This window comes from Bos taurus, chromosome 16, assembly GCF_002263795.3.
Source record: "Bos taurus isolate L1 Dominette 01449 registration number 42190680 breed Hereford chromosome 16, ARS-UCD2.0, whole genome shotgun sequence".
Classification (NCBI taxonomy): domain Eukaryota; kingdom Metazoa; phylum Chordata; class Mammalia; order Artiodactyla; family Bovidae; genus Bos; species Bos taurus.
The window spans coordinates 58,018,657-58,045,182 of NC_037343.1; the positions used below are offsets into that span (position 1 = coordinate 58,018,657).

Genomic DNA, 26,526 nt, shown 5'->3' on the forward strand with positions numbered 1-26,526 from the left:
CAAGCATCCCGTAGATAAAGGGAATGTAAACAAGACACTTGCACAGAGAATAGGTTCCATATGGGTGAAAGTGAGACTGGATGGATGGACCAATTAACGGAGAACAGAACAGCCAGGCTGACAACCCAGGATGGCGTGACAGGTTGAGGATGGGAACCACAGTAACCAGCCACACAAACTGAGCTCCTTGCAGACACAGGAACTAAAAATTAGATCGGGGCTAAAAGAAATGACTCTTGGCAAGAAAGTATTCCAGAATAAACATGCCACCTCCCTCCTGCCATTCCTCAACTTAGCTGGACCTGAATATTACTTGGGGTGATAAAATAGTCACGGCCAAGTTGTGGGGAAAACCTAGCAGAAGTTGGGCAGGAGAGACCCTCTGGGCCTTTGTTTAAATGGACAAAGAAGATGTGTAGAGCTTCTCACTGTGAGATAGTATAGAGTTTGCTGATAGGTTTTGTTTTGACTCAGTCCTTAGATTTAGTGAGGAGTCTTTCTAGCTGTTTTCTCAATGAGCTAATTTTTTGAGAAAAGCTTATCATGATTTGAGTAAATTGTCACAGACAGACCTTCATTACCGTGGTCTTCTAACCAAATGTGGCCACTTGCCGAGTCCTGACAATTTTCCTTCATAAGACCCCTCCCTTCTTTTTTCCTGTTGCATATTATGACCAGACAATTCTGTTCTTCTCAGTTCCTATCTGCTTGAGATCAACTTCTACCTACTGTGGAGCCCTCCAGTTCTCTCCTAAACATTCCCTGCACTGTCCCCAGATCCAACGTTTGAAAGACAACTTTTACCATATTCTTCTTCTACACACACACACACACACACACACACACACACACACACTCACACACACTCTCCCAGATTTCATTGCTCCCTACTTTTTTCAGGGATAAGGACTAGATTCCTCTAGATGGAGATTTTGACCTAGTTCCAAACTTAGGCCATTAATAATCCAGGCAGAAAACCACAGATATATCTTTTCTTTTTCCATTTGAAATCTTGGCGTATATTTGCCCTCCTGCTGGGATTTTTCTCCCGGTTCCTCTGCCCAAATCCTCCACCCTCAAAGATTAAGTCTAATCCCATTTACTCCATTAAGCCTTTCTGAAATGCCCCAGACCCTTTCCTATTCTGAACTTCTATAGGTCTTATTGTTGCCATTAATTCCTTTGGCAATTAATCCTGCATTGGCTTGTGATTTTTTTTCCCCTGTTGTCTCAGATTCTGCCCTATTCAATGCTGATGCCGCCAAAACTTCTTTAAGGCAGATACTTAGTCATAGCTTGTATTTAGGAGACACACTAAGTATCTATCAAATAGACATTCCAGAATTCCATTAAATAGCTCCATGCCTGGCTCATCGTATATTTTGAAGATGATAACACTTCTCAGGAGCCTCTGTGACACTGACTTTCCATCCAGAAAGTGACTACTTCACGCCCATAATTATGGTAGAGATTGAACCAGGTATGCGGTTCTGAAAAGTAAAGTGAGGGGTATCATTATTTTATGGTGAATGATGTTGGAGGCAGAGTAAGCCTCCCAAGATGTTTATAGCACAGACCTGGGTGTCAGATGGCAGCTCTGCATCTTTTCTAGAGACAGATTTCTTAACAGCTCTGATCCCTGGTTTTTCTCATGTATAAAATGGGTTGTTGTGAGGGTTCAATACAATCATGAGTACAAACCTTATAGCACAGCTCCTGATACACAGAAAATGTCAAATATAAAATAAAAATAGTATCTTATCTCTATGTGTCGATTTCTAGTTGTAAAAATATTTTTACCTTTAAGAGTCACTGTTTCTGCCTGGGGCTTCCAGAGAAATTGAATGTGTGTGTGTGTGAGTGTGTGTGTGTATAAAATGTAGCGTATATTTTTAAATTCATTTGTTTTTAAATTCGAGAGTAATTGCTTGACAACACTGTGTTGGTTTCTGCCATACATCAACACGAACCAGTCAGAGGTGTACATATGTGCCCTCCCTCTTGAAACCCCCTCCCACCTCCCACACCATCCCAACACTCTAAGTTGTGACAGAGCACCAGGTTTGAGCTCGCTTGTCATATAGCAAATTCCCACTAGCTATGTGTTTTACATATCATAATGTATATCGTTCCATGCTACTCTCTCAATTCCTCCCACCCTCCCCTTCCCTCACGGTGTCCATAAATCTCTGTGTCTGCACATTCACTGCTGCCCTGAAAATAGGTTCATCGGTACCATTTTTCTAGATTTCATATATATGTGTCAGTGTGCGATATTTATTTTTCTTTCTGACTTACTTCACTCTGTATAATAGGCTCTAGGTTCATCCACCTCATTAAAACTAAGTCAAATGTATTCCTTTTATGGCTGAGTAATATTCCATTGTACATATGTATCACAGCTGCTTTATCCACTCATCTGTTAGTGGACACCTAGGTTGCTTCCATGTCCTAGCTATTGTAAATAGTGCTACAGTGAACACTGGGGTACATGTGTCTTCAATTATGGTTTTCTCGGGCTTGTAACGCATATTTTAAGGTTATGTATCTGTCTTCTAATCATTATATATTAGGGATTGTTATTTACACATTTATCTTATATAAGAATGATATATGTTATTTATGCATTATATTTTTGTGTATATATGTGCATACTCAGTCACTCCATCGTGTCCAACTCTTTGTGACCCCGTGGACTACAGCCCACCAGGCTCCTCTGTCCATGGGATTTCCCAGGCAAGAATACTGGAGTGGGTTACCATTTCCCTCTGCAGAGGATCTTCCCAACCCAGGGATTGAACCCTCGTCTCCTGCATTGGCAGGTGGATTCTTTACCACTGAACCATCTGGAAAGCCCTATGTATATATGTGTATACATATATATACACACATATTGCACATATATGAAAGAAGGAGCGAATAAGAGAGAAAACAAGCACTATGGGTTATATCCCAAGAAGACTTATGCAAACTCAAAGCAATGTAGGTTTAGATTTATCCCAAAGTGAAACATCCTTGTGAAGAGCTGGTTATGGTACCAGAATGGCAAAAGCCTTTGTCAACTACTTTAATTTCCTTCAACAGCTCTTCCCACCCTAGGAGTTTCTGCTTTCTCCTTGAAGTTTCTCTCAGTGTGCTTGATTACTGAGGAGGAGGTGAGAGAGAGAGAGAGAGGAAGGGAGAGGGGGAGAGAGAGAAGTAGAGGGAGGGAGGAGGGAAAGAAAGAGAGAATGGGAAGGGGGGGAAAAAGACGCTCAGCAAACAACAGGAGGGCCAAGAAAAATATTTAATCCAAACAATGAATATTGTCATTTCCTCCCACAGTCTGCATTCCCAGTCATCTTCCACGGGCAGGCTTAGGGAGCCAAGAAATGCCGAGCTGCCTGGCAGGAGAGTGCGTGTGGCGGGGGCGCCTGGGGGCGAGCACGCGTGTCGGGGGCTGCGGTGGAACATTCCTGTCGTCGGCTTGGTCTGCTTCAACCTCCCATGAACTGCAGGCTGGCTAAAAAACCAGGAGACGGGGACAGGGGGAGGTGAAGGCTGGAAGTCAGAGCAGGAACCCCACCATCAGGCCCAGGCCTTCTTCCAGGTTTCACGTGTTCTGTCCCTGTCTCTGGCGGCAGGTCCTCCACCTCTGACTTCTGCCTGTTTCCTCTGGCTTTCACCTCCTTGTCCTCCAAGAGCGTGAACAGAGCCTATAGGGCTCCATGTCTTGATCATGTGGGCTGGGGTACTGGCACCGCAGATGGCAGATGCCCAGGGAGGAAGCGGGGATGAAGGACCACCTACAGAGGTGCCTGGAAGCCAGGCAGAAGGTCCCACCTGCTGGGCAAGGTGCCTGTAGCAGCCTGGTGTTGTGCTCTTAGCTTTCTTCTTCTGAGTCTTTCAGTTTGGTTTCCTGAGAATCTGTTGGTGAACCTCTCCCTGGAAGGTCATGCCAAGCTCATATTTCAAGTGATGCTTTAGAGAGTCCTTGATAGTGAGAACAGATATCCGGGGAGGGTAGAGAACCAGAGAGAGGAAAATACCTTATCTTGGAGGAAAGTCCAGAGGAGTAGAAAGCAAACACTATTCTGCTTTCTGAGCTTATAAAGTCAATTCTCACAGGTCTCATCCACTGGATATTCAGGAAGTACCTACTGTGGTGTGTTAGGCCTTATGCTAACGCAGGGCCCTCATTGCATGAGGACAAACTGGAAGTGCCCCTATCCCCATGGCCCTTGTAGACATCAAACTTCTTGTGTTCAACATTTCTACCTCTGGCCTTGAACCACAGTAGGTTGCTCCAGTTAGCTGGATCCAAGGCAGGAAATTCCCATGAACAAACAATTGTTAACTTATTCCTCTTTTAAAGACGAAAGCCAAATGCCCTGTAGCAAGACTATCAGGAGAGCTTGTAGGCCACCTAAAATGTCCTCCTACCATGAAAACTAGACAGGCAAAATCATGAGAATTAATAGGTCCACCAGCCTCGTGATGGAGACATGGGTGGGGTCTTGAGAGTGTGTTGTCATCATCTCCCACTGGGAACCTCAGCACAGCCATCAGGCCACCCGAAGGACTGCTGCTGGGTCACCTGACCGTATCTTAAGAAGCACTACTGTGTGGTTCAATTTGGAGATGAGACAGGTGATGCTGCCATGAAATCCTGGTTTGCCAGCGAAGGACTGGGAACCACTGGCATCAAAACTGGACAAGCTGATTGTGCAGGATCAACTGCTCTGGAGGAAAGGAAAGCATGAGAGAGAGGAGTAAGACCAAAGGCGGAGGAGAGGAAAGGTTTAGGGGCCTTGTGTTTAGGACATGGAGTTGGGGTTTGAGGCCGAGGGCAGGCAGTGACCTTGTGAGTAACTATGGGGATTTGAGAAGGGAGTTAAGGGATTTGAGAAGGGAGTTAAGGGATTTGGGAAAGGTGTCTGATGGCTCAACGGGTAAAGAATCTGCCTGCAGAGCAGGAGACACAAGAGACACAGGTTCAGTCCCTGGGTTGGGAAGATCCCTTGGAGAAGGACATGGCAACCCACTCCAGTATTCTTGCCTGGAAAACCCCATGGACAGAGGAGCCTGGTGGGCTACAGTCCAGAAGGGCACAAAGAGTCGGACACGACTGAGCGACTGAGCACACATACACTGGGAGTGGAGTACCGGTTCTGTCACAGCCTCATACAGTTTTGGTAAAAGGTAGAGGGAGGTAAAGGCCCGAGGCACAGAGTGTCTTACTATCCGTGAGGCCTCCCTGGGCACTTGAGGGCTAGGACATGGTCCCACCAGCAGCAGGGGTTCGATTTGGTAAACATTTCTCAGCAGAGGGACAGATCACAAATTTGCAGGAGGATTTTGTCCTTTTATTAAGCTCCCTGAGAGAGAATGACAAGGACCCTGGAGACATATCCTCTTCTCCTCTCTCCTGTGAGAAGCAGAGCTCTGACTTGGAGCCCATGATTTTCTGGCACAGGGTAGTGCAGCCTCTACCTGAACACCCTGCTGCCCCTGGTTCCCCATCAGGACCTTAATATCCCCTGCCCTGCCGGGTGTGGGTGAGAAGCACCAGGGCCGTGCTGAGCCAAGAGAAGGGCCACGTGGGGAAGCAGGTGGTGTATGTTTGTAAATGAAGTGGGGAGTCTGAGCTTCTGGGTCTTTTTTTTGCAGCTAAATGGAAGGAACTGCTAGGAGGTTTTTTTTGGCTGAAAAATAAGTCACAGAGTCTTCTCACCTTCCTGTTTTCCTCCAGTGCCCGTCAGGGAAGAGGTGTCTGTGATGGTTTGGGGTTTTTCAGAGGCTAAGACACCCGAGTCACCACTATGGTTTTTAGGGGAGCCCTGGTTTCCAGAAGCCAGGAAGACTTTTCCCAGTCGGTTTTAATAAGTCCCAGACCCATTTCCCTTGTCATCCGACTCTCCTCCGTGACTCAGATAGGTACATTTATGGTTGAGAGTGGTGGGAGCAGAGATGAAAGCGTCCACAGCTTTGATCCTAAAATGTTGGTGGCAGAATCTTGATGTCTTTTTGACCAGAGTCTCTATGGAGGGAGCTCAGACACCAACCCACACCCTGGTAAAAGCAATGGTACATTCCTGGCACCTTTATAAAACTAGGATTGATCGAGTACTTACTGTGGGCCAGGTACAGGGCTAAGCATTTCATCCCCATTCACTCATTTTTTCTTGACAGCGACTCTGTAAATAGGTGTTATTCCTATTTACAAAGGAGAATACTGCAGCTTAAAGTGCAGTAACTCGCTCAGGCTCTAACAGTTGCTGAGGAACAGAGCTGGGACCTGGGTGTAGGTTTATCTCACAGTATACCTCATGTTCTGAATCACCATACTGTACAGCATCTTACTGGGCAGGAGCTTTGAAGTTCTGGGTACCTCACTGCAGATAAACGTGTTATAGCTGAAAGAAGTAATTTGAGCTTATTTTGTTTGCTTTTCTTTTCCTGTCCATTGTATCCTGTTTCTTGCAGAAGGGATTCATTTTTGCACTACTTGGTTATTTCTGTTCTAAGATTGTATTTGGTTTTAGTGTCAGATAGAGGTAACCTGGTAATAATCAGGCTTCTGTTTCTGACCTTGTCAAGGTCCCCCTTGGTTTTCTCTTGAGGGTCTAGTGACCTCATATGGACCAGTAAAGCACAATAGACCACAGGAGTAGACCTGAGTACTGACCCCTCTCTGAGGGCCACGAAATGGGACTGCTCCCCTCTGCTCATCCAATAGAATGTGTATCTTTATTGCCTCCCTCTCAATTGTGTCTTGCTTATCTGTTGTTTGAAGAGTAGACTGTTGGCCTTCAAGAAGGCACTCTTCATGGTTTCACTTGTTAGCTGGGCACCTAGGAGGTCTTTAATATCTTAGTGATTAGTGACCTTGCCACTCCTTGGATTAAATCATGGAGATTTGAGGTCAGGTAGGTAGGCACAGGAAAATCTCTTAGTTCTGGATGAGTTAAGCTACCTGTGCAGCATTACCATATATATGTTGTTCCATGGGCTTCCCAGATGGTGCTAGAGGTAAAGAACCCGTATACGTGCATGCATAGCATGCATACAAAATGCTAACAGAGCCACTTAAAATATCCCCATTTTGCAAAGATCCAAGACCTGGGTCCCTGTTCCTGATCAACTGTTAAAACTCAACCACTTGATCACAGATAGTATTTGCAAGCATTCCAAGGGCAGTCACAGTTTCACTGCCTTCTTTCTGCTCTAGATTTTGGCCCCTGGCAATTTCGATTCTTCCCTTATTATCCCACCTATAGAACTAAGACGATGTTGATAAATCTGTTCAGTATTTCTAGATTGTTTATAGAGGGAGAATTTTCAGACAGTGCATCCTACTATCTCTTCCCACTCAGTAATAAGTGTGTATCCATACTGTGCACCTTGGAGGAGAGGACTAATGAAAAGGACAATCGGCTCATAAAGTATGCTAAGAAAATGTGGATAGACACCATCATGGTTATTTATTTGTTGGGAACCTGCAGTGCATCAGGCGCTGAGCTAGTACCTGGCACTACAGAAGTGATTAGACTCTGAGCCCTTGACAGTACATGCTGAATGTTAGGTCCTATAAAGCATATATGGATAAAATATGCCATAGTACACAGGCACGGAGAGTTCTCTGGGTCTCGGACACCAGATGAGATTTTCCAGAGGACATTGTATCTAAGAAATTCTTCCTGCACAATCCATCTCAGGATATCTGTCAATTTGAATTTTGCATTTTCAAGAAGATTGTTGCAAACCCACAAATGTGAGATCACTGGCACCCTCCCACCCCAATGGGTGAACACAGGAAGAGTGGAATGACTCCATTCCCTCTTTTCCTCAGATGACTGCAGTGAGCAGAAAATGCCTGGCTTTATCATCTTTCTTCTTGTTGTTCAGTTGCTAAGTCATGACCAACTCTTTGTGACCCCGTGGACTGTAGCATGCCAGGCATCCCTGTCCTTCACTATCTCCTAGAGTTTGCTCAAACTCATGTCCATTGAGTTAGTGATGCTATCCAACCATCTCGTCCTCTGTTGCCTCCTTTTCCTCCTGCCCTCAATCTTTCCAGTGTCAGAGTCTTTTCCAATGAGTCAGCTCTTCACCCAGGTGGCCAAAGTATTGGAGTTCAGCTTCAGCATCAGTCCTTCCAATAAATATTCAGGATTGATTTCCTTTAGGATTGACTGGTTTGATATCCTTGCTGTCCAAGGGACTCTCAAGAGTCTTCTCTAGCACCACAATTCAAAAACATCAATTCTTCAGTGTTCGGTCTTCTTGATGGTCCAACTCTCATATCCATACATGACTAATGGAAAACAAAAGCCATATCTTTGATTATACAGACCTTCAGCACCAAAGTGATGTCTCTGCTTTTTGATACACTATCTAGGTTTGTCATAGCTTTCCTTCCAAGAAGAAAGCATCTTTTAATTTTGTGGCTGCAGTTACTGTCTGCAATGATTTTGAAGCCCAAGAAAATAAAATCTATCACTGTTTCCATTTTTTCCCTATCTATTTTCCATGAAGTTATGGGCCAGATGTCATGATCTTATTTTTTTGAATATTGAGTTTTAAGACAACTTTTTTACTCTCCTCTTTCACCCTCATCAAGAGGCTCTTTAGTTCCTCTTTCACCATTAGAGTGGTGTCATCTGCATATCTGAGGTTGTTGATATTGCTTCTAGCAGTTTTGATTCCAGCTTGTGATTCATCTGGCATTTCATTTGATGTCCTCTGTACATATACAGAGTATATATGCATATATAGAGCCTTGATGTACTCCTTTCCCAATTTTGAACCAGTCCATTGTTCCATGTCAAATTCTAACTGTTGCTTTTTCATCTGTGTACAAGTTTCTCAGGAGACAAGTAAGGTGGTCTAATATTCCCATTGAAGAGTTTTCCACAGTTTATTGTGATCCACACAAAGGCTTTAGCATAGTCAATGAAGCAGAAGTAGATGTTTTTCTGGAATTCCCTTGCTTTTTATATGATCCAGTAGATGTTGGCAATTTGACCTCTGGTTCCTCTGCCTTTTCTAAATCTAGCTTGTACATCTGGAAATTCTTGGTTCACATACTGCTGAAACACAGCTTGAAGTTGCTGGGTGGGTAACCTACAAACTGGAGAATAATAATACCAAAGAAGTTCTCACACTACTGTGAAGGTTCTAGGTCCCACATCAGACTTCCCAACCTGAGGATCCGGCAAAAGGACTAGAAAACCCCAGGGAACCTGATTTTGAAGAACAGAGAGATCTGATTACAATTCTAAGGCCCAGAAATCAATGTTTCTGGGTGGCAGGTATCTGCTGATGAGATGAAAGCTCAGCACTGCTTCCTCCTGGCAGAATCAGCTCTAGGGAAAGAAACATGGACCAATTGAGCCCCAAGATCAGAAGGAGCTATAGTATCAGGTTGCTTATTGGCACAAACCTTTAACCTGAAACTGAGAAAAACTGAAGTGAGGTTGTGGGGGCCCAGGAGAATTGCAAGTATAGGTATGACCCTTTCCTGGTTTCTGTATTAGATCACTGAGTTCACTTCATTATTAACATTCCTACAACTAAGCCCTTCTTATAGAGGTGCCAAAGGAATTTAAGTTACTCTGTAGTCCACAAAAATGAAAAGGTTAATGAAATAATCAGATGGTGGTAGCATGGTTTAGTAGAAAGAAGATCAAGAATTAAGAAATTTGGGCTCTCTTCCCAGGATTGCCATATCTAGCCTTTCAAACAAGACATTTCACCTTATTAAAGGGCCATTTCATCATTTGTAAAGTAAGAGTTTGGTACCAAATAGTCCTCAGGGATCTATCAGCCTTAGAATTTTATGTATCGGTGGTCTTTTTAAAGAAAAAGCAAGTAGTGTTGTGGTCATTAAGAGTCCCTGCGGGGGCTCAAAAATCTCTCAGATTTTGCCCCTGAGATTCTGAGAGGCCTTGCAGTGAAACCCAGGCAGTATGGACATATGGGCAGATCCAAGGGCTGAAAGAACGAGGCTGGAGATCACCATTCATTGGAGAATCAGAGAGCTTCCATCTGCTGCATGGACTTCCCTGGGTGTGATACCACAGCTGCCTTGGAGAAAGGCTTCTTTTGGCCTGATGCAGCCTAATCAATATGGAGAAATGGGTGTGGGTCTGATTTGTCATTCACATAACGAGAAAGTTTTGATGGGAAATGATGTAGGAGAAAGAAAATAGTGTTAGGCATGCAAAAATGTGATTAGCATCTTCTCCTATTCTAAAACACCTCTTAAGATACAAATACAAAAAGATACAAATACAAAGGCTTTTGTCCCAGACTTTGGGGATATAATCATTTTTGGCTAAGATCTCAGTCTTCCAGTTAGCAGAGCAGAAGGTCTGAAGTCCAAAACTAACCTTTCTAAAACATCAGTGAGGCCATGTGTTCCATTGCATGCTGTAGAGGAAAAGTGTTCTTAATCTAATTCACAAAATAGGGGTACTATCAGCCAATCAGTCAAAGTTTAAATTTATGGCACTCTTCCTGACACTGGGTTCTGTGAGAAGCCATCTGGGACCACCTACCTGTCTATTTTCACCCTCTCCTTCCACTTGTACAGTTTCAGGTCCTTCTGCATCATCCAGCGCTAGGCTCTTTTTCACAAGGGTTAGAAGGAGTAGCGCCAACCCCTGAAAGCTCCTGCAATCCTTCCGCTGCTCTCATCCACCCCAAATCTGAATTAGGTACTTCTCGTCTGTCTGTATCTCTGTGCTAGCTCAGCAGCAGCAGCAGCAGCTGTGATTGCTAATGGGGATCTTCTTGAGGACTGGAGCCCTGTTTTATTTCTCTCTGTATCCCCATAGCAATGCCTTGCACAAATAGGTGTGGAATAAATGTTAAGTGATTGAATGAATGACTATATCCATAGGCAACAGATAGAGCTACCATTCCCATACCTAACTCCCCAGAGCAATTTAAACAGAAAATATCACCAGATAATATAACATAAAGAAGAAATTATCTTTTTTTTTTTCTAATTTTATTTTATTTTTAAACTTTACATAATTGTATTAGTTTTGCCAAATATCAAAATGAATCCGCCACAGGTATACATGTGTTCCCCATCCCGAACCCTCCTCCCTCCTCCCTCCCCATACCATCCCTCTGGGCCGTCCCAGTGCACCAGCCCCAAGCATCCAGCATCGTGCATCGAACCTGGACTGGCAACTCGTTTCCTACATGATATTTTACATGTTTCATTGCCATTCTCCCAAATCTTCCCACCCTCTCCCTCTCCCACAGAGTCCATAAGACTGTTCTATACATCAGTGTCTCTTTTGCTGTCTCACCAGATAATATAACATAAAGAAGAAATTATCTTTACTCTTAAGAAGTCAAGTCATAGGGACAGGACAGACTGACAGCCTTTCCTCTTTGTATTGCATCACTTACGCATAGTCATTTATACGGCCACTTCATCTGATTGGAACACAGCCAACTGCAACAAAAGCTTTCCTGTAGGTATCATCAAACATCATAAGAAGAGCAACTCAGCCTCTCTCTCAGATTTACGTATTTACTTTAGGTTGATTCTACAAAACTAGATCCATGAGGATGTCTGTGTGTGTGTGTGTGTGTGTGTGTGTGTGGTGTTGTGTTGTGTGTATGTTGAAGGAGGCTTGTTTAGTAAAGAAGTAACTATCCCAATGCAAAGAGCTTCCTTGTGAGTAAAAATGAAAAATATTCAAGTTAATGACTTTGTATTCTCTAATTTATCAAAAGACAGAGAAACTGGAATTTTATAAAAGGTTTTTTTTCTTCTGTGAAAATAGTTAAAATAAAAATTAAAAGTGGCTCTTAAAGAAATAAGTGTTAGGTATTTGAAAAATTCACTTGTGTGGAACACTGTAACGATACAGGAAAGTGAAGTGCGCGAGTGAGTAATGAAGATTTCACCTATGGACGCAGAGAAACCGATCCTGTACCCTCCCTTGGGGAAGCTTCCTGTAGGGAAGAGTGACGTCCCAAATCAGACAGCTTTCCGTTAGTGTGATTTACGTCTCCCAGTCTACATCCAGTCTTCAGATAATTTAAAAATTTTGGATCAATTAGGCGTTTTTCCCTTCCTATTTTTTCCATTGTGATTTTGGACTCAAGCTGTCAAGCTTCCCAGGCACATGTTGCCATAGGAGACTCTGTTTGTTTAGGGTGGAGTAGTTGTTTTTTGGCAGGTTAGGGGAGGAACAATTAATTCTAATAGGTATACAGTAAATTAAATACTTGGGTCTTTTCAACCTTTTCTTTGTATTTATGCTCCTTTTTATAAATTCCTTTCTCTTCCCAGATGACCTTTAAGAACATAACAGAAGCAATTTTTAGAAATCATGTCCAGGCTATAGCCATTGTTGTCCAGTGGGATCTGCAGAACCTAGACCTAGGCCATTTCTGCTCTTTTCAACACATCTTCCCTAATGCTCTTGAGATGAGAGAGGCCATCCTTGGGGAAGATATTGGAAAGAAAGACTCCAAAGGATCTCTTATTAATCCATTCAAATGTCTAAGTGGTTCTTATGAAAAGGAAGATCTTTTTTAGCTCTCCCTTTAGTCCTCCATATTGAAGCCCATGCTTTTATAATGTGGGAAAAGTATTTTGGGTGCTCTTTGGATTTTTATAGACAATTACATGAAAGAGAAAGAAGGAACAAGATTAGTTTTGCCAATGAGTCAGTCAGGGTTGGAGGAAAAGTAACAGATGCAGTGTTAGATGAGGAAAATATACTCCAAACACACGAAAAAGAAAAAAAAAAAATCTGGGGGAATCTCAGTGGGATGCACTTGGTCCTCCCAGGAGAACTGGGGCATCTATAGGTGTTAAGGATGTGGCTAGTTGCATTTTGACTCCTCTTATTTGGCTGTAATTGTAGATTTAAGTGCTTATTGTATAGTTATTCCAAGTTCTCCAGAGCCAGAGCAATGGGCTCCAGCATTGAAAACAATGCTCATCTCAGAATCTTTGTCTTTTATCCCAGCGAGGCCTATGTTGAGAACAGAATTCATTTTCACTTCCCACTCTCATCTGACATTGCTGTATGTGCAGCTGTACGACAGCTGTTGAGTTCCACCCCACAAGTAGCAGCTTCTCAGGGGTTGGCAAACTGGTATATATCTGGAATGGTGTTCCAGTGACCTCTGGACCCCATAGAATAAATCAAAACATTGAAGTAATAGCTTGGATGAACTTGTTCTGATGTAACGCAATTGCTGAAAATTATTTAATGGCCTTTTTTTTTTTTTTTTTTTAGTTTAGTGATCTGTCTCATCAAAGCACAGTGAAATAGGGAACAGTCATTCTAGTTGACCTTTAAGGAGGGTGGGGAAAGAGAAAGTGATTTGAATGTGGGAACTGAAAGGTGGTCTCAGGATTCAAGAGTCTACTGACCGTCTGTGGCCCCAAGAGTTTGATCACGAGATGTCTCATGAGCTTTATAATGAGGCATCCACTCAGCATGGGGAGCAGCTGATGTGATTGAGTAGGTGGGCTGGGTTGGCTGGTGTGCCTTCCAGGATGCTGCGGGACACTGTTTCCTTCCAGGAGTGGTTCTAGAGAAACCACACATTGGGCTGCCGAGCTATTTTGTAACCACTGGTTGCTGTTCTTATCATACATTCCCTTTGGGGGTGAAACACTCCATTAACTCTGGTTTGGCCTGGGCCCCTTTCCCATTTTGGTTTCTCTTAACTTGTAGCAGTAATAGGAATAGATGGAAACTGTTTGGCTTTCTCTGCTCTAACCCTGTGTCTAGCCGCTATGCGTGAAGTAGCTGTACAAGCAGGATGACTTGTTTTCCAGCATGGTATACCAAACCCTAGGACCATTGCACTCTGCACAGACATCATTTGAGTCAATATAGCAACCCAGAACTGGGTCTCTAAGTACAAACACCAGAAGAAGTGGAGGTTACAGTCCTTAATCTGTCTTGTTGTTCAGTCACTCAGTTGTGTCCAACTCTTTGTGACCCCATGGACTGGAGCACACCAGGCTTCCCTGTCCATCACCATCTCCCAGATTTTGCTCAAACTCATGTGCACTGAGTCAGTGATGCCATCCAACCATATCATCCTCTGTCACTCCCTTCTCCTTCTGCATTCAGTCTTTCCCAGCATCAGGGTCTTTTCCAATCAGTCGGCTCTTTGCATCAGGTGGCCAAAGTATTGGAGCTTCAGCATCAGTCTGTCCAATGAATATTCAGGGTTGATCTCCTTTAGGATTGACTGGTTTGATCTTCTTGCTGTCCAAGGGACTCACAAGAGTCTTTTCCAGCACCACAGTTTGAAAGCATCAATTCTTCAGTGCTCAGCCTTCTTTATGGTCCAACTCAGCCTTCTTTATGGTTCAACAAGCAGCAAAAAGTCAAGATACATGACTTTTAATCCCAAATTCTACTTGACCCTAGCTGTGTGACCTGGGGAGATTTTTGTCAACTCTATTTATCTCCATTTCCTCACTAATGAAATAGGACTTTTAAAGCCAAATTTGCCTGATGCACAGCTTTTCTTGATGACCAACAGAGTTAACACATGTAAATATATATATATATATTTTTTTTTTTTTAATTTTCTTGTATGTAAAAATATTCTGTAAACCACATGATATAAAGACCTACTATTACAAGAAGGTGAAAAAGTTGATCAAGGAATTCAGTGAACCATTCTGGACCCTAGAATAGGCCAGGAACAGATGCTAGGTATGAAATTTGACAATTCCTTAGATCCAAGGGTCTTATCTTGAGACTTTTCAACTTCTTGAGTATGTTGGGTCAGTTTTGACCCTGCCCTTTGGGTGTGCTCCCATAATAATGTATCTTGAGTTCTGTGGATTATATTGAGGTGGGCTAAGTGGGAGAAAAGGGTGAAACAGAGTGAATTTGTACTTAGACACTGACCTGCCACCTCCTTACCAGCCTTTCCAAGGGGACGGTTGGTGTGACACCATCAATAACCGGGCCTACTGCAACTATGATGGGGGAGACTGCTGCCCTTCTACACTCTCCTCCAAGAAGGTAAGTGAGGACACCTGGGAGTGGGGAGAGAGGGTAGTAGCCCCAGAAACAAGTAGGGGCTTCAGCTAGCTCTACTTTGTGGCACATCATGGTTTTTCTTCAACAGTCAAGAGGACGGAATGACAATGAGCAAACACGGGAGCCTCTATGGTGACAGGATGAAGGACTGTAATTTTAGGATAAGTTGTTAGAAAACACTACTTCTCTCATTGTCAGTCCTGCAGCTGGTTCAGAAAAGCCATGCTGCTGCTCCTCAGAGATTCACACCTGCTTATCATTGTCCAGGAAATGTTTCTATGAGCAGAGAATAACGGCTTCCACTCCTTGGGGAGGCAGGATTACCCATGAAGTGGTATCTGTGTGTGCTCAGTCTCTCAGTCATATCTGATTCTTTGCAACCCCATGGACTGTAGCCTGCCAGGCTCTTCTGTCCATGGGAGTTTTCAGGCAAGGATACTGGAGTGGGTTTCCATTTCCTACTTCAGAGCAGGGCTTCCTACCTAGTGCTTTAAATGTCTCCAGCTATTATTAAATATTCATAGCTAAATTAAAAATCCTATAAAGTGTCTAGCAAGCATATTGCAGGTATTTGTTGAGCAACCATCACAAGCTCCCTGGAACACTCCCTAGACTGTATCCTGAGCAGTAGTTCTTTTCTCCTTTTATCCTGTTGCTCTGGGCTCTATAAAATTAGAAGATATGCTCAAGTTAAACATATAAAATCGAGTGGGCTGAAAACTTGGAATAATATGATTGAAAACCCAAGAACTCCAAAGATATTTGATGCTAGTTGGCTGACTTGATGAATCAGAAATACACAAGAGATAATGTTTTCTTCCTTGTATTCATCTCCACAATAAAGTCACACCTATGATTACCTGTACACAGACCTGAATACTCCTTCTAAGAGACAATATTTACCGATGACTCACTCTGTGCTAGGCATTCTTCTCACTGCTGACATGAATTAACTTATTTAGTGCAGAAAACTCAAGGGCTCATTGTGTCACTGTTGAGTTTGCTCTAAAAACCATTAAATCCCAAACTATGAGAAAGAGATCAAGAGCTTGGAATGCAGGTAAGAAATCATGCCAACTAGTTCCTGGTCTCACTTGAAGAAAGTAACTGGTCATGGGTCCCTTTTCTACCCAGGAAGGCATAACCACTTGAGAAGAAAGCAGTCAATTCTCTCCTCGTCTCCATCTCACATTCTGCAGTTCTAGGGTTTGCCTTTAATGGATTTCAGTGGCTGTGGCTAGTATACACAAAAGGGATTGAAAAATCATTTGACTCTTGTTGACTCTTAAATTAGTGAATTCATATATGAAAATATGCTGGGAAATTTCCTCAAACCCTACCACCCATTCTCCACCACTTGCCCAATCACCAAGACTGTCTCTTCAGTGCACTTGAACTATTAAATGATACCCTGATCTATTTTTGTTTCATTTGACCATCCATGCCCAGAGAGCAGAATCTTTGTCACTTTTATGTCATGTCTCCTAAATGCCCACTTGTCTCTGAAGCTAATTATGGACACTCAAACTGTATGGTTATCTGTTGGTAGCAGTGCAAACAGGAAGAGAGAAAATGTTGCTGGGCCATCTCTGGCCTGGAGGAGGGATAATCACATAGCAGGAAGGCAATCTAGCCACAAACAATGAGTAGAGAGATGCATCGTTTCACCAAGCCTAAGTATAGTCTAGGTTCAAGAAGGGCAAAACCTCAAACTTACAAAAATAGCAGAGATGACCCTATGGCCCCAAGAACACCAAGGGAATAGAAAACATAGAGCTAGGTTATAGAGTCTTAGGTAGAGTTATACTACTACCTACCTATAGAGCTAGGTAGTAGTGTCATGACCTTGAGTTAAGGCACCCTACCTCTCTTGACCTCTAAGAAGAAAATACTAACATTCGTCTTACCTGCTTTACAGGGATTTTGTGAAAACATTAGTGGTAATGTTAGAAGTAGTAGTAACAGGTGTTAGAGGTACCTAGAATATGTTTTTCATATCCATCATCTTATTGAAACCATCCAAACACCCTCTGAGGTAGATGCTGTTGTCCTCCCACCTTATATGTGTAAAGAAAGCAAAACAAGGTTTACCTTGCCCAAGGAGACATGGTGTGTAAGTGAAAGAACTGAGTGTTAATTTCAGTTCTGTGATACTGACATGCTATCCCACACTTCCTCGGGGACCAAGTGAGAAAAGCAAAGGCTGGTTGAAAGTGTGAAGCTTGGTGCAAAAATGGGTGATTTCAACTTCTCTTTGGTCATTTGGTGATTTCAACTTCTCTTCCCTTAGGTCATTCCATTTGCTGCTGACTGTGATCAGGATGAATGCACCTGCCGAGACCCCAGGGCTGAAGAAAACCTGTAACTGTAGGATCAAGCCCTTCCTTCCACTGCCCTGGAGGCAGTAAGAAGAGGGGCCTCCACAAAAGGAAAGAAAAGATGAGTGAAAAAGAAAGGGCATAAAGTGAAGGAAGAAGAACATGAAGGATCTTAAAGCAAGAGGACGTTTATAGGTGCCAACTATTGTATCAAGTAGCCCAAGTAAGGAAGAATCACAGGCAAAAGTTTCTTCAAAGAGGCAGTTGATTTAAAATGGAAAGAGAAATATGATAGATATACAAGGACCCTCCTCCCCCATTTATATTCTATCCAATCCCATCCTCAACTCTTGCCCTGCTCCCTACTCTGCACCCTGCCAACTATTCAGCCCCACCCAACTTGTAAAACAATACCAAAACACTAGAAGAGCAGTTGCCAGGGACACTCTGTTAATACCCATTTTGAATGGATTGCCATCTTTCAGGGCTCATCTAATCTAAACTGGCTCTCTCCTTTCTTTGTGTAGTCTCCCTTAGTAATAATGAGGTTAGTTATTAATTCTTTATAAGTATTTAAACATAATGATATAAATATATTATATATATTATATTTTTTGCTGTCTACTAAGCTAAAAATTATCCATTGTTCCACACATGCTGCTGTGAAGTTCACATCCAAAATGAATGCTGAGGGTTTGAGGACTGAGTTCTTCTACCATCTTTCTATTCATAGGGATTAGCAGGTTGAGAGAGAACTGGGGAAGCAAAGAGAGAGATTGGATGGAGTTTTTGATGATCACATGTCAGCTAATCATCTTTTTATGAGCTGAGAGATGGGCCCACTTTGAGGAGAGGGGGACTTGGAATAATACTAAGGGGCATGGAAAGGTGGGTGGGGGTATCCGTTGGTGAGGGGTCCAGGAAAACTAGACTATGAGTCTTGAGTATCCATCCAAAAAGTACTTCTCTTCACTTCTCAGAACTCATAATTGCAGTCGGTGAGGCCCAGGGTTTTCTGCATTTCCACAGGTACCTGTTCCAGGGGTGGCTCTTGGCCAGTCAACAAGTCTGTATGCAGGCTCACCTTCCTGTCACCAGGATTATAGGAACTCATGCATTCCTCATACTTGGTCTGTGGTTTCCCATCTTCTAATTTGCTGAGCCTGGCCATCATTCACAGCCACATGACCTATTGTTGACTTTCTGGGGGAGAAAATGTCAAGGAAATGACATGGGGGAAAGGTGAGAGTAGATGGAAGAATAGGCAGGGATGAAGGAGCTGACAGAGGCCATTCACAGGGTAGACACTGGGGTCAATCAGAGCCCAGGACTGGAGGACAAATTGAGTCAAGGAGACTCAGTTTTGTTTCAGGTCTCCACAGCACACCACTGGGATCCTCTGAACAATGCAGAATGGGAGATAAAGTCTATTCAAGTGCTTTGTGTCAAATCTGTGTCCCAGAGAGCTCCCTTTGAGTGAGTTCTGAAAATACATGGAGCAAGGGTGACACTCTGTGGGGAGAGAGAAGAATTTCAACTATTTAGAGTCCATTTTGTCATTGTGATCCTTTCTTGCTCAATAGATGGATAATGTGTGAAGTGACCATGTTAACCTGCCTCTGTCTACAGCCCGGGCTGACTCTTTCTGCATGTGGTCTATTGCAGTTGTTTTTGGGTTTTTTTTTTTTTGGGGGGGGGGGGTAATGATTTATGGAGTAGGCCTTTTTGGAGGAAGAGAGAGTAAGGAACTAGTTTCTTTTTCTTTATGGAGAAAGAGAGTAAGGAGCTAGTTTCTTTTTCAACACCCCAGCTGATCATCTCAGGAAAGGAAGAACAGGCAAAAGGTTGAGGGCAGTCTTGGTCTCTCTGGATCACCTGCTCTTTGCCTCTAACCACAGTTTTCTACTCTTCCATCAACACTGAAGCCTTGGCTATGCAAATAGGAAAAAGGAAATATTACCTTCCCCCACTCCAACCTGAGCCAGACTTCATGTAGGAAAGAACAACATTCTGGAATGTTAAGGGGATGAAAAGGGGATATGTACAGATTTATCTATAGGGATCTAAAAGGAGAGTGGCAGAGTCATGGGGGAAGGTAAAGAGCCAGAGGTTACCCGTCCAAAATACTCTTGTCCTCTGTATTCCCAGCCATAACAGAAACAACAATATAGATACCTATTCTTCCTTATCTGGCTTCACATTTAGTGCTCTCAAGGAAAGAATATTTATTTCCGGGATTCTGATAGGCTTCAGTATGGAAAAGGAGAGTAGACAAGTTTCAATTCTTCATTTTAAAACAGCTGTAAAATCACTATCCAAATTTCCTGAAGCATGTCAAACTCCATTCAGGGGAATCCTGCCATGTCTGAGGCTGAGGTAGCAGGAGAGTTATCCTGGGCATTGCCCAGCTCAAGAAGGTTACAGCCCCCATTGCTACCCACCCCCACCATGGGAATGTGGAACCTGTGGTTCATGATGGTGTGTGTCTGGCCTCAGTCTCCCCACAGAAGTAACCGTGAGAACATTTCTCTTTTGTACTTCATTTTTTAAAAAATTTAGTCTCTGTTGGCAACATCTGCTGTTCATCACTTCCCTAGGAAGGTGACAGGAGGGATCTGGGGGTGTGTGGAATGCCTTTTAGACTACAGGTTGCCCAGCCTGAGTCAGCCCTGGCCATTCAGAAACAGCAGGTTCTTCCAGCCTTTTCCCCTGGAGCCTAGTGTTTTGAGCTCCTCCAGTCACAATAAAGTTGAAGGTCTGAGATACCACAGTTCCAGATCCCCCGTGGATGTCAGCTCACACTCAGTCCACATGGTGGTCTGCATTCTTCTGCTCCTCCCCATACATGGGGTCACAGAGAGCCTCTCCCAGAGGCTCTTCCCTCTGTTTCCTTGTTCAAAAATTGCTTCTCTGCTTCCTCTTTTTCCTAGTGACTAGGAGCTCTGGGGTTCAGGTTGCCCAGGGCTGAATGATTCTGGCAATTAGTATGACAGCCTCCGAGCAGACAGATGAGAGGACAGAGTGAGAACTGTCAGCTGGCAAACCTGTACATGAAAGCAAAGAGCTATTCTTGATTTTCTCCTCTTCTTCCCTCCATTGCAAGGCATTGGGTTTGGCACGTCCTCTCCTCTGTGGGATCACTATTGAGTGCATCGGTTAGCACTCCAAGGGGATGGTTTGATTGGGAACACAGTGAAAGGAGCTGATCTACTGTATTGTAACGTAAAACAGCTACAGCCAGTTATTTTGTAAGACTATAAGATGTTCATTAAAAAAAAATCAGCACACAAAATGGGATGCATCTTTGGTGCCTTATTCTTTGTTTAAATCATTCCATCACTTCCAAATTGTTTTTCATTTACTCATGCCAGGTCCAGACATCCATCATTGATCAGTTGATTGATGAGTTCTTTCGGTCACTTAAAAACTATTTATTAAGTAAATGGTATGTGTAAGGAAGATAAACATGAACGTTTACAAGAAGAGATGACATATACAAAAGCAGAGTACACAGTAGTCATGTTAAGTGCCTCATGAATTGTAGGAATAAAATGCAAGAATCATTTACAGTTCAGGGGAAGTAGCGTCACTCCTGGATGCCAAAGGGAGGAAGTATTTGAAAGATGGTCCATGAGGGATGCACAAGAGCTTGATAGGCAGAAATGGGACAGGAAAAAGAAGAGTCCAGGCAAAGTAAAAAACAGGGATAACACTATGGAGGTAGAAAAGAAAAGGCTGGAAGACAGTGAACATCTTTGGGGCATCTAACTTAGCTAGAAGGCAGAATTCAGCTCACATGTACCCCACATGTGGCAAACCCAAGCTGATTTAATCATCACAGACAGACCTACAACTTTCATTGTTTCATTTCACAGATGTGGACATCAAGGGTCAGTGTAAATAAAATTGTTTATGGTCATAAGCCAAGAGTCAAGCTTGGTTCTGCGAGACACCAAGACGTAAGAAAGAAAAGAAAAAATGATGGTTCATAGGATGGGAAAGGGTGGAAGTGGAGAGAAATGTCAAAAATGATGCCTCTGCCTTCTCTTTTTGTCCATCACAGAAAAGGGAAGCTGGGAGGAGGAAGCTTTTGAAGAAAGAGAATATATTTGCTTTTTGATAAAATCATTTTAAAAGTCAGAGAGATAATTAGTTGGAATTTTCACATAAAGTAGTGTTTAGCAAGCTGGAGGAGACTTCTGCACCTGGGGGGCAGCTCACCAAGGTCTCTGGCCCTGCCACGCACCACCTGGCTGCCAGAAGGGCTGGGCGGTTATCTCAGTACATCTATGAGCTGTTTGGGAGCTTCTGCAGAAGAGATAGTTAGATATGTGAACTTGGAAATTGATGGTAGGGTGTACAACTAGAAGCAGACATTTGAGAGTGAAAATTATGTTACCTGATATTTTCTTCATGGGCTGCAAAATACCTTCATATGCTTTATTCTACCCATGGGTTAAGCAGAAGAACTTCTTCTAAATTTCCATTTTACAAATAAACTGTGTATTAGAGAGGCCATTGAAGAATCTAAGTTCATATAACTAAGTGGAGGTTGGGATAGGAATCCAAGTTTTCTTTCCCAAATGTGATGTGCTTTCCACTACATTAAGTTCAGCCCAGTAGACCCAGAGTGAACCCAGACTTGACCAAATGGAATGGGAAAGTTAAATGTCTTTTTGCTTGTTTATGTTTCAAGGTGCTCATTGGCTTCCCAGTGGCTTTCTTGGTAGCTGGTGGTAGGAAAACTGAGAGGAAACCTTCTGGAGCATCATTCCAGGGCCCTCTGCTCATGCCAGGCCCTGAGTATAAGCAGATGCCCTGCACATGCCAGTTAGGCCAGCTGAACTGAGACGTCTGGCAAGGCTGCCTTCTCCCTAATAGCTTCCCCTGGGAGAGTCCTGGAGAAAGACATTGGACCTCTGGTTTCCATTGACTGACAAACTTAAATGACATGATGAGTCACCCATCAGCTGGGAGACTCACTACTCTTTGATTCCTGCCAACCAGATAATGAGGGGCTCGGAATGGGAAAGAGGGCAATGTGGGTTTTTTTTAAAACTTTTTATTTTGTATCAGAGTGTGGTCAATGAACAATGTTGTGATAGTTTCGGGTGCACAACAGAGACTTAGTCATACACACACTTGTATACATTCTCCCCCAAACTCCCTGCCCATCCAGTTGCCACATAACATTGAGCTGAGTTCCCTGTGTTATATACAGTAGATCCTTGTTGGTTATCCATTTAAAATATAGCAGTGTGATATGGTTTTTCACTTACAAATAACTCCAGGGCATCTCTAGAGCTAACTGTCTTTGGGTCATCTCTTTTCATGTCATCCCAAGAAGACCACTGGTTCTTTACCACTAACCTTTCAGTTTGCCCAGTGGTTGGCACAGGAAAAAGGGTAGTGATGAAAACCTTATATCTATAATATATGTCCACACCCACAAAACCTACACATGCCCTGGGTATGTGAGTTGAGAACAAAGTAAGACTGATTCGAGAATAATGATTATTTTCAAGTGTGTGAGTGATTTGTTGATGACTTCAAGTTTTATTTGTTTTTCCCTTGATTCTGCCACTAAATCCTCAGGTTACATTGCCAAGTGTTAGGAAGAACTGCTGGGACAATGGCAAAGTCCATTCTTAAAAGGATCTACAGGTCAAATCTATTTAACATTCCAAATCAGTATAATAAAAACATCCCCAAGCCTTGAAAGGTAGTCCAGACAGACTACAGTTTGCTAATGTTCTTTAAATCAAATTTTCTTCTGAGGATAACTTAATACAGACAAGCTTCCTTCACTTTGTCTTTGTCCACCTAAAAGTCACTTATTCAAATGCAGAAAACAAATAAGAGTTGGCTTTTAATGGCTACCTATCGTGGACAGAGTAGCCTGATGGGCCACAGCCCACAGGGTTGCAAAAGTTGGACATGACTGAGCAGGCACACACACATACACATCACGTTATATCAATTTGCCTTTCCTCTCCCTGTGAGAACTGCTCTCTGAAGACAGCTGCTTTGTTAAAAAAAAAATAAATGTACACATAGAAGTCACAATATTTCAATCTCACAAAAGGTTATCAAAGTTCAAGAAAGTTCCCATACCACAACTCAACATGTGCCATTCAGAGTGCTTTCTGAATAGTAGAGCCAAGTTGTATTAGGACATAATTTCCAAGGAATGATTTTGTTGGGAGCAAATCAGTAACCTTTAGAATAATCTGGAAGAGAGTTCTTGCAGCTTCTTCAAATGTCCTGGGAAATACTCATGAACTCAGCACTGCTCTTGACGTCTCTGCTCTGCCAGGTCACCTGCTACAGAGACCCTGAGAAATCAGTGACTGAGGAGCAGAAAAACACTTAACGAAAACAAGACAGGAGAAGTATTGAGAGAAGTACAAAGACACCTGGGGTGGTACAGCTAATAAGCGGCAGAGCCAGGATTTGGACCCTGGTTCCAAGGTCTATGCGTTGACCCTCTGTGCTCTAACAGAACACTCCCTTTCTGGGAGTACTTGGATCTGTAGATTTGCAGGCTTGAAAGGGTCTCCAAAAGGCTGAATTATTCACACAATGTTTCCTACGATGGGTTGTCCTGCCTAACTGTGAATCAGTCTACTATTAAGAAGCTCACTGTCTGTCAGGGTTGCACATTTTATATCTGGACTGTTCTGCCTTTGAAAGTGAAAGTCGTTCAGTCAACGTGTCCAACTCTTTGGGAACCCATGGACTGTACAGTCCATGGAATTCTCCAGGCCAGAATACTGGAGTGGGTAACCTTTCCCTTCTCCAGGGTTATCTTCCCAACCTAGGGATCGAATCCAGGTCTCCGACATTGCAGGTAGATTCTTCACCAGCTAGTGTGTGATATCAATATTTATTGAACAACTATTCTGTGCCAAGTGCAAGGGATGCAGCAGTGAACAAACAAAGCTTCTTATTTGGAAAGAAGTTGGTTCCCTGGTAGCTTGGATGGTAAAGCATCTGTCTACAATGCGGGAGACCCGGGTTCGATCCCTGGATTGGGAAGATCCCCTGGAGAAGGAAATGGCAACCCACTCCAGTATTCATGCCTGGAAAATCCCATGGACCGAGGAGCTTGGTGGGCTACAGTCCATGGGGTTGCAAAGAGTCGGACACGACTGAGCGACTTCTCTTCTTCTCTCTTGGTGGAGACAGACAATACACTGTGTGTGTGTGTGTGTGTGTGTGTGTGTGTGTGTGTGGCCAGTGATGAGTGTTACAAAGAAAGCTAAGATGCAGTGAGGTAAGGAGTAGCTGGGGTAGGGAGGTGCTGGTGTCTCTAGGGAAGGTCCGTGAATGCTTCTCAACAGCAGGAAGTGAGAGTGAGGCCCGTGGATACCTAAGGGAGAGTCAGCACAGGGAGCACCAGGGGTGAGGTGGGAGAGAACTTAGTGTGTCTGCAGAAGAAGAGAACAAGGGAGGTAGGTGAGAGCAGAGAGGCATGGGAGATCGGGAGTGGTCACAGAGGGTCTCCTTAGCCACGGTAGTGACTCTGGCTTTTACTCGGAGGGAAATTGTTTTCCAAGCCAGTTTCTCTGTGTCTGCACATAATCCATCATATCTCTTTCCTAACTCTCACATCCATCCTCCTCCTTTCTGCTTGCCGTCCTCTCATCCCATCTCAGGCTGCCACCAACTTCTCAACAGCCATGGTAACATTACCAAGCCACGTCCCTTCTCCTGCTTCTTCCCCCACAGTCCACTGGCACTCGGCTTCCACATCATTTCTTCCTAAAGCACAGTTCTTGTCCCATCACCCAGGACTCAGGGAAATGAGTTCATGGTATCTGCCTGTTCTGAAGGGTCAGACCAGTCTCAGCAGAGCCAACCTGTGACACTGGCTTCCCACTGCTTCTGAACTAGTGGTCCTCCACTCACGTCTACCCCCACCCCATCCCAGAGGATGTGCCCCCAGCCCCTGAAGATCCTGCTTCTGCTGGTGCTAATCCCTAACCTGGATGCCTCCCTCCATCTCCATATGCCCCAAACCTGCTCATTTCCCCAGTTCCTTCTCAGGTTCTCCAGTTTCATGAAGTTGTTCTTCCTCCCCCATCTGATGAGATACACTGTGTGTATGGCACCTTATTGTCCCCTCCCAGGGCTGCCATCTATGGGGTTGCACAGAGTCGGACATGACTGAAGTGACTTAGCAGCCGCAGGATAATCAACCTGATTGATGTTTTGATAGTTCTGTTCTGATCTTTCCCTCCTATTCAATGTAAACTCTTCAAAGCCAGATGAACTCAGGGCTCTACTAGACATTCAATACCATTTCTGAGAAGTGAAAAAAAAAAAAAAAGTACTCCTCCATTTGAATGAAAGAAAACCAGTGTCAGAAACCATGACCTGAAAAGTGTAGCCCAGGCTGGATTTCTGGCCATATTCACTCCTTGGAACAGGCAGGCTAGGGCAAGACACAACTTCACATCTCTACACGGTAACCCTAGAAACACTATCTTACTCAATTTTGGATCTCTGACACTGCCTTACACAGTGCCCTTCCTGAATAGAACCTTGGAATTTGCTGAATTGAATCCCAATCCTGATTTTTATGAATGTGAGAGACAAAAGGAAAGAAGATGTTGTGTTTGAGGCTGGAGATGGGCTGGTGGGTCTGTACACTCGGGTGGTATGCTTTGACTTGTTCTTTAACAATAGTCTAAGCAGTGATTATAACACACAACACTGTGGTTGTGAGTCTATGGTATCAAAATGACTCATTTTGAAGTTGACCACTGAATTCAGGGTTCATCAGTCAATTTTCCATTGAGGTGTGCTCAGCTCAGATGCTCACATTTTGGTTTTAGATGTGCTATCTGCATGGATTAGGAAGAGGTAGCAACTGTTGATCAGGTGTGATAAGAGAATTGAGATGAAGTTAAGTGACATTAAGCAAGTTACTTAATGACTCAAGATTCAACTTTCCCATCTGTAAAGTGGAATGATAATTCCTAACTTAAGGAATTTTAATGTGTATTTACTGCAATAAGCACAAAGTGCCTTACATGGAGGCACTTCTAAAAATGGTGGTTATAAGTATTATTACCCAAGATCAATAGAAGTATCCCTGTTATAGAAGGAACCAGGAAGAAACAGAGTAGTGGAGATGGTGATTAGCTGGATTTTGAGCTTCCATGCAC

General features: G+C 43.4%; 1 protein-coding gene across 1 annotated transcript in view; it reads left to right on the forward strand.

The window, feature by feature from the left end:
* The window catches only part of PAPPA2 (pappalysin 2), a 316,324-nt gene extending 295,670 nt beyond the window's left edge, over positions 1-20,654 (forward strand). The window contains exons 21-22 of the mRNA XM_010813486.4: positions 14,919-15,017; positions 17,326-20,654. Of these exons, the coding sequence (XP_010811788.2) occupies positions 14,919-15,017; positions 17,326-17,400 (174 nt within the window). The 3' untranslated portion in view covers positions 17,401-20,654. The remainder of the gene's footprint in view (positions 1-14,918; positions 15,018-17,325) is intronic.
* Positions 20,655-26,526: the final 5,872 nt, after the last annotated feature.